The 14,266-nt window shown below is 40.4% G+C and overlaps 1 protein-coding gene across 1 annotated transcript in view; it reads right to left on the reverse strand.

Annotated features, from left to right (window-relative positions):
• TRIO (trio Rho guanine nucleotide exchange factor) overlaps positions 1-14,266 on the reverse strand; it is a 404,237-nt gene that overhangs the window by 28,953 nt on the left and 361,018 nt on the right. Inside the window, 11 exon segments of the mRNA XM_038392902.2 lie at positions 418-1,175; positions 2,087-2,264; positions 3,295-3,486; positions 4,040-4,117; positions 4,346-4,396; positions 5,039-5,131; positions 7,218-7,307; positions 8,375-8,444; positions 9,186-9,289; positions 12,147-12,213; positions 13,012-13,160. Coding sequence (XP_038248830.1) covers positions 418-1,175; positions 2,087-2,264; positions 3,295-3,486; positions 4,040-4,117; positions 4,346-4,396; positions 5,039-5,131; positions 7,218-7,307; positions 8,375-8,444; positions 9,186-9,289; positions 12,147-12,213; positions 13,012-13,160 — 1,830 coding nt within the window.

Consider the following 14,266-nt stretch of genomic DNA (forward strand, 5'->3'; position numbering starts at 1 on the left):
ATCGGCCAACTGGAAATTTTAAAAATGCTGTTGGTGGCGCACAAACAGAGGCCATGTGATTGCCATATTCAGCATGTTAATTATCTGCCTTCGGATTAGAGACAAAAAAGCAAGGAGAGCAAGTTAGTAGGAATCAGACTAGTGATTTATGTTTCAGCAGAGGTGGAAGTCACAACTAATGTTAGCAGTTGTGTTGTGTCTGTATACATATCACAAGTCTGTTGTATGCATACACACACAGACATAGAATATATATTCTATTTGTTTGTGTAGAGAAGATATTGGAACAGTTGATTATTTCAGAGCAGTGCAGCACTGGAGAGCCAGAAGTTAGTATGGAGAGTAATGGTAACGCACAGAAGGGGAGCATGGGAAGGTTTTAGAAGAGCTCGCAGGACAGAGATGCTCCGCTCTTACCCCATTACTTTGGGTGGAGTGAACTGACTGCTCGCTGGTCGAGGAGCATGTGCTCATGCGGTCTGTGTCCTTGCTGTGTGAAGAGTGGCGGTGGACCTGGCGCTGGAGGGAGTCATTGTCCCCAGGGAAAGTGAAGGAGCCAGGACGGCTGGCAGGGGATGCTGGGATGGAGCTCCAAAAGGAGCCCTTTTGCAGGGGACTGCTGGGTGGAAAGGTTTCCTTGCCAAAAGGAGAAGGGAAAGTCGTTGAGAGAGGAGAGTTCATTGGAGAGATGGCTCCTGGCCTTGGCTTCCCGAGCGTCAGAGATCCTATGCTGCTCCTTGAGCGATTGTCCTCCGAGCTCCCACGCAATTCTTTCTGGGCTCCGTCTGCTGACCCAGAAACATTTCCAGCTGTCTTCCTGGGGCTCTCAATAACTTTCATCTTGGGAATCTGCTCAGCTTCTCTCTCAGGACCATCCAGTTCTGCAATGGGAGGGTGCCTGGCTGGCTGGCTGAGGCCAGTCTCTAGGGATGTGCTGTGGGGTGGCAGGGAGGGATTATGAATGGACATACCTGACATCTTGTCTGCCTCTGCTTGGGCGGAGGCTGCAGAGGAGACCAGGACTGGGGAATGGTGTCTGACAGGCTGGGGGATCCGGGAGGGCCTGCTACGGCTGGAGCTGGTAATTCCGCTACAGCTGCTGGGACCACTGCTGTTGCTGTTGCCACCGCCACCGCTACTGTGGTTCTTCTGATACTCAATTGGTGATGTCAAGGCTGTAATTTAAATACAGGGGAAGGAGCAGAGGGAGTGAGAAGAGGGCAGGTTAAAGCTGGATACGTTTAATGCAACCTTAGAGTTTGATCAAAAACAAACTTTATTCTTACATAACACCTTTAATCCACTGACCTCAAAATGCTTTACAGACATTAATGCTTCATGACATCCCTGCAAGGTATGTTGGTGGGTAAGATTATATTCCCAAAACAGATGGGGAAGCTGCGGCAGAGGTTAAGCAATTTCTCCTAGGTCATAAGTCAATGGCTGAGCTGTAAATACCTGCCACAACTCCCAGCTCCCAGTCCTGTGCTCTAACCACCACATCCTGTTTCCAACAGGTCTTTTTACATGATTTTTAAACCAGCTCTTTCACAATGAAAAAAAAAAATCTATGCTGAGGAAGAATGAGTGATTCAAAACTAGAAACATGAGTGTGAAGGTCAGTGAAAAGACCCTTTTGAGACCTGTGGCAATTACTAGCTTTTCCTAGTTTTCTCCTAGTGACACTAAATGTTATAGTACTAAATGCTGTTGAACAAACTATGAAGTAATGCAACTGAAATACATTTATACTGTAATGTTAGGCTGTTACTTTGGTTTAGCCGTCCAAAAACTCCCATTTGTTTAAAGCGGATATATTTTCTCAGATCAGAGGGACGTCAATTTTAATTCTTTCCTATAAAGCACTTTGAAATAGTCAATTACAGGCTACTACACAAGTTCAAACATTTGTTGGGAAGTGAAAACAATGAGCATGTTTCCCCCCAGCTGAAAGGCCTGCCTCCCCAGAAGAAAGAAATCTTTTGGAGTATTACTTGAACTAGGTCAGATAAAATATGAAGGAGAGCAAATAGCTGGGGCATCCAGTACAGAGCCTGGGGCAGAAAGATTACAACAAATGATTTACCATTCAAAAAATTACGCTGGTTTTCCAGAATTTGGTTGATTTCATGGATCCACAATTGACGTACGCCTGGACTGGCAGAATGCAAAACAAAGGTCTCCATGACATCCCCTGTTCTTGATGTTAGTGCAAATTTACATGGATCACTGTCCACGTTTTCCTCCAGGCAAAGACAACTCACCTTAATGAAAGAGAATTTATTGTATCTATTGTACTGCAAAGATACCACCAACAGCTCTAGGCAGGAGTTCTGAGCTTCTAAAGTCTTCAAAACATTTAAGATAATGATTATTTAATGTAGTCAGGATTACCGTAAAATAAATTATTAAATGAAACTAAGGATTAATGATCGATACTTGTCATCCTTGTCACATCACTTAAGATTTCACTCAGTCATTAATAGCATCTTGCATTTCAGAAACTATGACTCAAGGTCAGACAGAAGTGATCCATTCCAGGGTAGCACAGTGAAATTCCCCTTGGTAGAGTCCTCTGCTCACTCCTTCCTTTTATTTAAAATACTACAGTAGTTTTGTACTTTAATCTGTAGTCTATAAAGATTCCACTATAAGAAAGCAACTATTTCCAAACAAGTACAAGCTGCCAAGTCAGAGCAGGACTATGAAGCGTAGCTTGCATCCAGAGCTCAGTACAGTCATCCAGATCAATCCATGCATATACCAATTTACCCTATTGCTCAGAAGCCCCCAGTCAGATTACTTCTGGGAATATCCAACATAACTGTGCAGCACTCTACTGCTTAATGGCAGGGCTAAAATGTTTAAGGGATTAGCCTGTGAAAGTCGAGTCATGTGATCTGACAGATGTTCTAGTCAAGTTTTCAGTACTGTTGGCAAGTATTTGCATTTGGTTTGGGCTGAGATTTCTTGGGGAATATCTGTGATAAGATGTGAACACAGAGTTGAGACACAGCCCCTTAGTGTAGGGTATATCTAAGTTACAATGAGAACATTTATATTACTGTATTTAAGGCAGAAGAGATCAGAAAGCCAGCATGAAAAGAATTTAATGTGTTGGCACAGCTGAGCACAGAATTGTTTGCATGTGTTTTTAGTATTGAGCTTAATGCTACTATTCTTCTAGGTTTACTGGTAAAGACATAGGTTCATGAGTTGGTAGGCCATTACCAGAAAATGATTACCTTGGTACCCCCCTGTACAAACCCTATTATGCTCACAGACAACAGTTACCTTGATACTGTTTTTAAACAAGAATCCCGGCATGGAGAAACCTTTCTTTTTATCTAGTGGCTCACTGAATATGACAATCTGCTCAAACAGGAAGACCCGCCTTTCTTTGCAACGTGGCAGAAGTCCTGTGTCCTGGTCTGTAACCAGGAATGTGTCCTGCAGCAGGAGTTTACCCTGGGCTACAATTTTACCCTAAAAAACAGAAGCAGAAACAAATTCATTTAATTCATCAGTTATTTTTCTGAATCTCTCCAAGAAATAAAACCTCATTACAAGGGTTTTTTAGTATTCAGAGTAGTTTTTATGTATGTTCACTGATTGATATGAGAGAGAGAGAGAGGCACTCACTCACTCAAAATCCCTTTAAAATAATTTCTATGCAATTGACTAACTTCTTGCAAGAAGATATTTCAAAATGATGATGTCATAATGAAAACATTTCCCACACTGGTAGTTCCCAAGGGTCAATTTTACTCATATAGGAGTCAAGCAATGTGAGAAACAAGACAGGTCATATTTTTGAGGTTGGTCAAACGATGTACCAGGCTGGCCTACTCTTGGGCAGGGCTCACGTTAAGATTCTCCTTTCCCATTTTGGATTAACACAAATAATTAGGAGCAAAACTTTGTGTCACAGACAGTGAGAAATGCATAGCCATCTGAGATACAATATAAATTCATCTGGAAATATGTCATAAGGAGAACAGAAATGTATGCACCACTTTAAGAAAGAAAACCAACTTACATCAAATCCTTGCAGGCGGCCAACATTCATCATGTCGTTGCACCGTTTCGGTACTATGCACATGACCTCTACAGCTCTCTGTTAAAGCCAAGGAGAGAAAATCAAAATTTAACTCTCCAGTGGAGGATTGTGTGTGTGATGGCAGGAGCTTTACAATATAGTTCAGTGTATTTAATCAGCAGGACAATTAGAGCTGAAACAGAACAGTAGTTTCATATAACTCGACTTGTTCACAAGCACTGCACTGGAAGTAAAAGAAGTGTGGAGCACAAGTATTCAAGTCAATAAAGAAAATGCCAAAAGTACCTCTAGTTCTGTTGTGTCGAGGTTAGCTTTTTTAGAGTATTTGAGGAAGTCCTGTAAGGGAAAAGGGAAAATTATCTCAAGTCCAAACTGGCTCCTATCTGTGTGAGAATTACACATTCCAAAAGATGCTCTTAAGAAAATAATAAAAATATTCAAAGCCTCTTTCTGACATGCGTTAGGTAGGTTTTTAGTGCTAAGTTTCACATCTAATTTCAGATAATTCAAGAACTTTTACTGAGTCATCAATCCCCCTTGGTAGAAAGGGTCAAAAATACATTTTGCCAAACACTCAGACAATAGGTGTTAAAGGGATTATAAAATTAATAAATAATAAAATAATAAAATTAATTAAAGAAAAAATCAGAGGAAAATCAAACAATTTTGCCTTCAGTTACATTAGTGCAAATCCTAAGCCCTTCCACTATACTGAATAGTTAATGTGGATTTAAACTGGCTTAAACAGTATCAGAATTTGGTCCAACCTGTTTACTGGGATTCCGAGAACAATGTGAACCCAAGTTAGGAAACAAACTGAAATACAATATTCAAATTTCTGGCTTATATCGAGTACAAAGAGGCCCCTTCACCTTTTACAATTCTACTACCCAAAAAACAAAGCCAAGAGTAATAAGATTTTTCAGTTCTTCTTTAGTAAAGGTGGTTACAATGAAAGGGTACCCAGCATCACCTCACCTTGAGTAACAATTGGTATTTCATAATTCTCTGCACTGGTTTTATTAGCAAGTCTGTGAGCTGAAGTCTGTGGCCCAGGCGCTGCTTCAAGTCCTAAAAGTTTTAAAATGAAGAGCGTTAGCTTTAAATTTTACTGGTTTTACTTGGATATAGACCAGTACTTTTACTGTCATGGAGCTAAGGCAGAAGAGCAGAAATACATTTAATCTTGAAGTTGTGCTTCAAATTCTCATTTTCTTGTGATATTCCATGTTTTATTTGTATCATCTTTATTCCCAAAGTATTCCAAATTCTGCCTTTTCAAAGCTTTTCTTATAACCCTGGGGCCCAGTTCTTCAGTCCTTACTTTGGATCCAAATCCGCAAAAGCTTATGCACATGAATTCAATGGTAATGCTCACATGCTTCAAGCATTTGTAGGATTGAGACCTTAAGATGGTCTCATTGGGAAAGCTAGTATGATGCTATGGGCAGAGAAGCTGTGACAATGTGGGAAGGAAGCTGCTGGCAGAGCATTCACACAAGTTCCTTTGCACCTCCTATGTCACGGGTAGGCAAACTACGGCTTGTGGGCTGGATCCAGCCTGCAAGCTGCACCACGTGGCTCGGTCCCGCTCTGGCGGGGGCGCTGGGTCAGGGCCGCATCGTGCGGCTCAGTCCCACTCCAGCTGGGGCGCTGGGTTGGGGGCCGCACCATGTGGCTCCTGGAAGCCGCTGCATGCCCCACTCAGGTTCCTATGCGATCCAATGTGAGCTGCAGGGGCGGTGCCTGTGGATCGGGCAGCGTGCAGAGCTGCTTACCTGTGTCTCCACATAGAAGCTGGAGAAGGGACATGCCACTGCTTCTGGGAGCCACTTGAGGTAAGTGCCACTCAGAGCCTGCATCACCTGCCCCAGCCCTGATCCTCCTCCCACTCTCCAAACCCTTCGATCCCAATCCAGAGCACCCTCCTGCACGCCAAACCTCTCATCCCCAACCCACCCCAGAGCCCGCACTCCCAGCCGGAACCTGCACCCCTTCCCACACCCCTGCCCCAGCTCTGATCCCCCTCCTGTCTTCCAAACCCCTCGGCCCAAGCCCAGAGCACCCTCCTACACCCCAAACTCCTCATCCCCAGCCCCACCCCCAACGACAATTTTGTGAACATTCATGGCCCCTCATACAATTTCTATTTCCCGATGTGGCCCTTGGGCCAAAAAGTTTGCCCACCCCTGTCCTATGTGCTGCAGAAAGGATTTCCATCCCAGGCCACATAATCCTGTGTTGGTGGCCACAAAGGAATAAACCAGGGATGAGGCTTCAAAACAACCTCTCCATAGATCCGTCATCAATATCTGTGCAATTACTGCAACTGCTATTCCAACCCACCATCTGGAATAGCAACCCTCGAAGGGACCAGCAGCCCTCAAGGGGACCAGCAACCTCAAACAACTCCCACAGCCTGGCAATGAAAGGCGGATTTTACTTCCTCAACAGCTCCTCATTCCACTCAGCTAGAGCTCAAATACTCCTGTGGGGTGGAATGGATTTTATTCTTAGCTTATTCATAAAACATTCCCCACAGACTTCGAGTGTTTTTGTCAGAATCACGAGTACAGAATCAGTGTCTCAAGTAGGTTTTATCCCTAATTATGAAATGAACAGAAATTACCTTCATAGTTCATAATATCTGCTTTTTAGTTTACTTATCTTTGCTATTGTCAACTTTTCTGCCTTTATTTAAGGCCCTCAGCGTTGATCTGTAGAACTGGCAGGAGATCTGAACATAGGCTACTATGACAAACTTGTGAGACAAAACATTAAGCTAAAGGTTTTGTCTTAACACCTTATGTTTTGTTTACAGCATCCGAGTTTCTAATGAGTCTCTAAAGTACTGTATAGCAAAATCAAATGTTGTCATTTGCATCCATATTGTAATCCACCTCTCTGTCTGAATTACTGTTTAATAATAAGTATAATACATTAACAACACCTCCCTTGGCCTACCAAGAGTGAAGCTCGTTCATTTGGTATCACTGAATTTATCTCAAATTTGAATATCAGCAGCCCCCTTCTGAAGGTGGTGGTGCTACTCTCTCTTTTAAAGAGCAACAAAATTCAAAAGCAAAGAAGAACGCTCATAATTTGGAATGGAACCCAACTTCCACCCTGAAAATGTATGTTACTCTCTGAGACTTACCTCAAAAAATGTATCAATGTACTCTGAGACAATGTGCTCAGACTTTGGTTTGTTTTGGCAGTAAACTATGTACATGTGCAACCTTCTCTCCTAGGAAGAATAAACAGAGACACAAAGATCATGTACTACAGTCAGAAAAAAAGTGACAGGCTGAAATGGAGTATAATAAAAAAGCACATATATCTAAATGTATACTTCTACCTTAAAAGGATCATTCTGCCTTTTGGTACAATAAATTCTGTATCAAGAGCAAATAAGCAGGTATACTTCAAATATAACAAATTAAGAAATTAGCCAGAAAAGAAAAACCCTCAAATAGTTTGAAGTATCTGTCTAAGAGTTACAATTACTTGAAAACAGGATACCTCTGACCCAAAAATGTAACTGTACATGCAGAAGTTATAGATCTGAGCATGGTACTACACAAACACACCTGACATTCAGACACCGAGAATAATAAAATAATGGAAAAACAGGCAACTGGGTTGTATATAATATTTTGAATTTCAAAGTATTTCACAAAATTAGCATTTGAGATATTATTTATCATAATTACTTTTAAGGTGCTGATTACCGTGGTATCCAAGTGTAGTGCACTATTTTAATTTCCATTTTACAGCTAGGCGGGAAGGAAAAAACGGTGAGTGACTTGTCTAATGCTGCAGAGGAAAGCTCAGAATTAGAATTCCTGGCTTTTAAACTTGTACCTTTTTCTTCCAAGGTAAAGTGGTAAAAGGAGACATATGATGTTAGACTGGATAGAGAGCTAGAAAACCAATCCTGCATAGGTCACTCAGTTCTTCCAGTGCCAAACAGATCTTTTCTATATAGAGTTTTTATTACTCTGTAAGTATTGCATTTGAATTTGAGAGGATTTTTTTTTCATCTGGTCTCATGAAACTACAGCCTCTTAAAAGAGGAGCTGAGATTGAGTTGAGAGACAGGTACCATATTAACAATTTTCTTCACAAGGCATTGCAAACAAAAATTAGACTCCCTGTTCACCTAATTCTGTCTCTGCCTCTTACCCTGTGTTATTTTATTCTACTGACTTTTCACCTGTGCTGCTCCACTGATAAATCCTTTATATAATAAGGTCAGTCACAGTAATACCAGCAATTGGCACTACCTGCTTGAAAGAGGGTGTTTGTACTCACATGCTTAACAAAGAGGGATCCCAGTTTTTCTGGATCTTCAAGGCACTTCTCCAATTCTCCTAAAAAGAAGCTGAACAAAGAAGAAATCATTTAGCTTGTACCCCATTATATGGCAACAGATAATGTTAAAAGAAAATGGTGGCTGCATTCTTTGTATCCACCCTCTCTTCACAGCTGGGATCCTTGATTTAGTGCATGTCCTATCTGCAACTGAAGCCTATATAAAGAATATATTGCAGGACTTCAAAGCAAGAGGCATTTTTAAGTAAAGAACAAAAAGAAGCAACATAGTGACTCATCATTGCAATCCTTTTGTTTGCTATGGGGATTCAAATTTCTCTTCTTCTCATTCTGCACATTCCTTGATGTGCTCATAACTATACTACCACTGAAATTTGAGAATAAAAACTGTTTTTGATCATTTGTAGCATAGCCTCTCACTGTCAGAATAATAGGTAAGTACCGCACATGTTACTGCGTAAGACACAGGATTTTTTCTTTTCCCTAATAGGATCAACTAAATAGTCACGTTAAATGTTATCTATACAAGACAGATCAGTCCAAATGCTTGATGTGTTTACATATTTATTTTGAATAGTCTCCATACAAATAACTATAGGAATCATCTCAACTTAGAAATTAATTTTAACTGTAAAAGTGTTGGACCAGCTGCTCTTAATTTCTTGTTACTTGTTTTTAAACCTTTGAAACACTTTTATTGCCATAGGTTTTTTCCCCTGTGTACATTCAGTATGTTATAAAATTATTTTCTACCAGTAACAGATAATTCTTAAATAAAAAACATACATACTCTCTGTGCCAGTCGTAAATCTGGTGAATGTTGCCAAATACAATCTTGTCTTTCCCCTTCATGTCATCAGGTACACCATCTTCTTTCATAAGTGCCATGTAACCCTGAAACAATCCAGAACAATTCTTTGTGAAATGTCCAAGTTTAAACGGTGGGTTTCTTTCTCTCTTTAAGGGGCTTAAGAATTTTTAAACTGCAAGCTCTTATTTAAGCCACTAAATCAATAGGGTGTAAGAATCCAATATTACATGTAGCAGTGTATTTAGCTGTTAAATTAATGATTTTATTGAAATAAGATTTGTCTCACCTATGTTTAAATTTAGCCAGTACTTTTAATTTAATTTTTCAGTTTATTTTCACTTCCCACAAGTATATGAAATCAAAATGGAAAGTTTCACATTTCCGAGTTCTAAAAAACATTTCTTTTCACATTTGGCCTGGTAAGCCTTCTGTTTACAGAGACCACACTGTGGTCCCAAATGACTTTATGATGTCCTATCTGAAACGCTGAAGGTAATAGGCTTTTTTTTTTTGGCCTCACAGCTTTCCAGCATTGGAAATGGCCTACCTTGCTTGTCACCATGAAAGGTTTTCCTCCTTCCCACCCCTGCTGCTGGTGATGGCTCATCTTAAGTGATCACTCTCCTTACAGTGTGTATGATAAAACCCATTGTTTCATGTTCTCTGTGTGTGTATATAAATCTCCCCACTGTATTTTCCACCAAATGCATCCGATGAAGTGACCTGTAGCTCATGAAAGCTTATGCTCAAATAAATTTGTTAGTCTCTAAGGTGCCACAAGTACTCCTTGTCTTTTTGTGAATACAGACTAACACAGCTGCTACTCTGAAACCTGTCTACTGACAGTGGCCAATGCCAGGTGCCCCAGAGGGAGTGACCCTAACAGGTAATGATCAAGTGATCTCTCTCCTGCCATCCATCTCCACCCTCTGACAAACACCATTCCTTACCTGTCCTGGCTAATAGCCATTAATGGACTTAACCTCCATGAATTTATCTAGTTCTCTTTTAAACCCTCTTATAGTCCTAGCCTTCACAACCTCCTCAGGCAAAGAGTTCCACAGGTTGACTGTGCGCTGTATGAAGAAGAATTTTCTTTTATTTGTTTTAAACCGGCTGCCCATTAATTTCATTTGGTGGCCCCTAGTTCTTATATTATGGGAACAAGTGATTTTATATACCTATCATATTCCCCCTTAGGCTCTTATTTTCCAAGCTGAAAAGTCCTAGCCTCTTTAATCTCTTCTCATATGGGACCCATTCCAAACCCCTAATCATTTTAGTTGCCCTTCTCTGAACCGTTTTTAATGCCAGTATATCTTTTTTGATATGAGGAGACCTCTTCTGTACGGAGTATTCAAGATGTGGGCGTACCATGGATTTATATAAGGGCAATAAGATATTCTCCATCTCATTCTCTATCGCTTTTTTAATGATTCCTAACATCCCATTTGCTTTTTTGACTGCCATGGCACACTGAGTAGACGTCTTCAGAGAACTATCCACGATGACTCTAAGATCTCTTTTCTGATTAGTTTTAACTAAATTAGCCCCCATCATATCGTATGTATAGTTGGGGTTATTTTTTCCAATGTGCATTACTTTACAATTATCCACATTAAATTTCATATGCCATTTTGTTGCCCAATCACTTAGTTTTGTGAGATCTTTTTGAAGTTCTTCACAGTCTGCTTTGGTCTTAACTATCTTGAGCAGTTTAGTATCATCTGCAAACTTTGCCACCTCACTGTTTACCCCTTTCTCCAGATCATTTATGAATAAGTGGAAAAGGATTGGTCCTAGGACTGACCCTTGGGGAACACTACTAGTTACCCCTCTCCATTCTGAAAATTTATCATTTATTCCTAGCCTTTGTTCCCTGTCTTTTAACCAGTTAAAATCCATGAAATTATCTTCCCTCTTATCCCATGACAATATTTCACAAAGCATCTTTCAAAGCATAAAATGCATAAAATGAAAGAAATACAGGATTATCTGGATGGTACCCCAATAAGAATTTGACAAATTGTCTCTCTTCAATGTCTGTAATAAATCCACAGTAAGAAGAATTTTAAAAAAATCTGGAACTTTAACTTGTAATAGAGTTTCCTTCTTACTAGTTCCCATTTAAGCACAGTAAAAAGAGTATTTGTCAACCACTAAACTTGTAATACTTAAGATCTTGTACATTAGCATTGACCTTTAAGCATAGCATGCACATACAGTAATACTTTGATCCCACACGCTGAATAAATACTAAGCCTGTATAACTGTTTGTTTAGTATATTTAAGGCCCGGAGTATCTGATATTTATTCAATACTCTGGGCTGGGCTGCTGCCTAAACTAGGAGTTGGTCTTTAATCTAGTTAACAGACCTGTTAATCAGCTCCTCTAAGGAATATGTCTAAACTTGGGGAAAAGGTAGTTTTCTGGAACATATTTAGAAATAGCTAAATGAGGAAATCAGCAGATTTAAGCAATTACAAAGCAGGTCAGTATCATAATCGCCATTCTGCAGATGGGAAACAGACACAAAGAGGTAAAGAGACTTGCCTAATGTCACCCAGTAGAGAAGTAGCAGAGCCAGGTGTAGAAGCCAAGTCTCCTGAGTCTCAGTCCAGTGGTCTATCCACTAGACCACACTGCCTCAACTAATTAAACTGTGCCTATTGTTTCAGATGTTATTATGTGTCACTAATTAAAACATGAATGATAAAGAACTAATCTTCTTATAAGGGGGAAAAAAGGATGTATGAAATAGTGTGAAGGCGAGACACTGGGAATTCTATATCAAATCCTGTTTTTTCTTAAATTTCTATAGAAAAACCCACACCTAAAGTAGACTCGTTCTTTTTCTTCTAACAAAACAGTGTGCGAGCCACAAAGATGACTGGCAATGGGATTAATAAAAGAAATTTAGAAAGGTTGAACTAACATACCTCAACTACATAACCCAAATCTCGGACGTAATCTCGCTCCGTCTCCACTAATTCCTGTAAGACATAGCTACAAGGAGGGAGAAAAGGTGAAAAAAACATTCAGGGAGAAAAACATATTGATGTGGATAAAAATTCTTAAAGAGGATTAAGAATGGGCATACACCATTTTACAAGTTTGCAGTTATGCACATTTAGTGAGGTAGAGTTTACATCTGACTTTCCGAATCTGGATGCTTCACTGTCTTCAGGGCATTCTTACTTCTTGTGTTTACTAAACTATAGCTGCAGCAGCCAGGACTTTTGCTGCATTGGTCAGGACAATTAAAACATTAATTAAAAAGAATTCCATTTTTTGATTCACAAGAAACAGCAAGAGATTCATAAGCAAACAAACCGAAGATGTCTTTATTATTTTAACACCGACATACATACGATTAATCTTCAATACCAGCTGAAATATCAACAAATATTTCTGGATCTTCCCAACTATCATTTGAGTTCAAGGTAGAGAAACACGGTTTCAGGAAAAAGCAATGATTTATGGTTTTTGGAACCTAAAAATACCCTTTAGAATAGTTAAAAACCAGCATCCTCCTCCATGAAGGTTGAGACTGACATGTTTGACAGGTCTTTTGGGTGAACTTAGTACTGGAAATAATATGCCTGAGAATTCTCTTTGAACAACAGCTGGTTTTCAAGGAAGAACCAAATCATCCATTTGATGCCTAACATGCAAGCTGGAAGGGAAAAATAACTACTTCTTCTGTTAAATTAAAATAGACTGTTTTGAAAGGATGCAAAGGACTTTGTAAATGTTACCTGATTGAGAACAGAGGGGAAATATAAATTTGTAAGCTAGCCTTACTGTCGTCTTTTTAAAGAGCTGGATTTCCTTTCTTCCATCTCATCTATGGGTGACGAGGAAGAGAGAAGGGAGTTGTCTGAAGGGTTGAAAGATGGACTGCTGCTGTCACCTTGATCTACCAATAGTGAACTTGGACGATCTTCCAGTGCCTAAAAGTGTATTCATAAATTGTTGCAATATTTATTCATCTTGCCTTCTATTCATGCTGTCTTTAAATGTACAAAATGAATACACATTTACATTTGTTAAAAAATATGGAACCTCTGTTTTATACTCAAATATTTACATTACCTTAGTGAGTCCAAAAAATATAAGATGACACTCTAGGGTTGCCATTAAAAAGTCAAAATTTGTCACACAGTTACTTGTTTTATTCTACCTACAGGGAAAATCTGTGGTAACTGTTGGTAAATGCTGAATTTTTAATAGCGATTACTATAATGAAGTTAGAACAATTTAAATCCTCACCATTGCATTTAAATAACAAGGGCAGAAAAAATTAAAGGGGACTCACAAAAACCAACAACCCAACCCGTTCCCTCTGAAGAGATGACCTCTCCCTCTTCTTCTTTGTAAGGTATAAGTAGAAGTCCAAGAATAATTTTTCTTCAGCTTGTTTGTTTTCTTTCTTTCTTTTTTTTTTTAAACACACACTAAGCTTTTCAGGGCAGGAACTCTGTTTTACTCTCTGTTTGTCAGAGGTGAAAGTAGGCTGGTACGCTGTACCGGTAAGAAGCCGGTACTGGCTCATATGCGGCCAATGTTGAAGTGCTGCCGCGGCAGCACTTTATCGTCACTGCCCCTTTTGCCCCCCAGTTGGCCACCCTGCCGATAGCGACCCTACCGGCAGGGCCCCGACGGGAGGGGTATGGAGTGCCGCAAACGGGGCACCGATGTTAAAGCGCTGCCACAGTGCTGTAACATCGTTGCCCCTTTTGCCCCCCTCTCATTCCCAGCAGGCTGCTGACAGGTGGGGGCAAAAGGGGCAGCTGCTCTGGGGCTGGCGATTTAAAAGGGTCCGGGGCTCCCAGCAAAGGCTGGAGCCCCGGGCCCTTTTAAATAATTGCCGGAGCCCTGGGCCGCGCGGGCCAGGCAGCGCAGATGGGCTGGCTGGGGGAGGCTGACCATCGCCCCTTCTGGGGCCGGGAGCTGGTCCCCATACTGGTAAGAGATTAATATTACTTTCACCCCTGCTATTTGTACAGAATCTAGTACTACGGGCCTAAACCCAGGTTATGGCTCTAGATGCTAACAA

The sequence above is a fragment of the Dermochelys coriacea genome, chromosome 2 (assembly GCF_009764565.3).
Source record: "Dermochelys coriacea isolate rDerCor1 chromosome 2, rDerCor1.pri.v4, whole genome shotgun sequence".
NCBI classification, from domain to species: Eukaryota; Metazoa; Chordata; order Testudines; family Dermochelyidae; genus Dermochelys; species Dermochelys coriacea.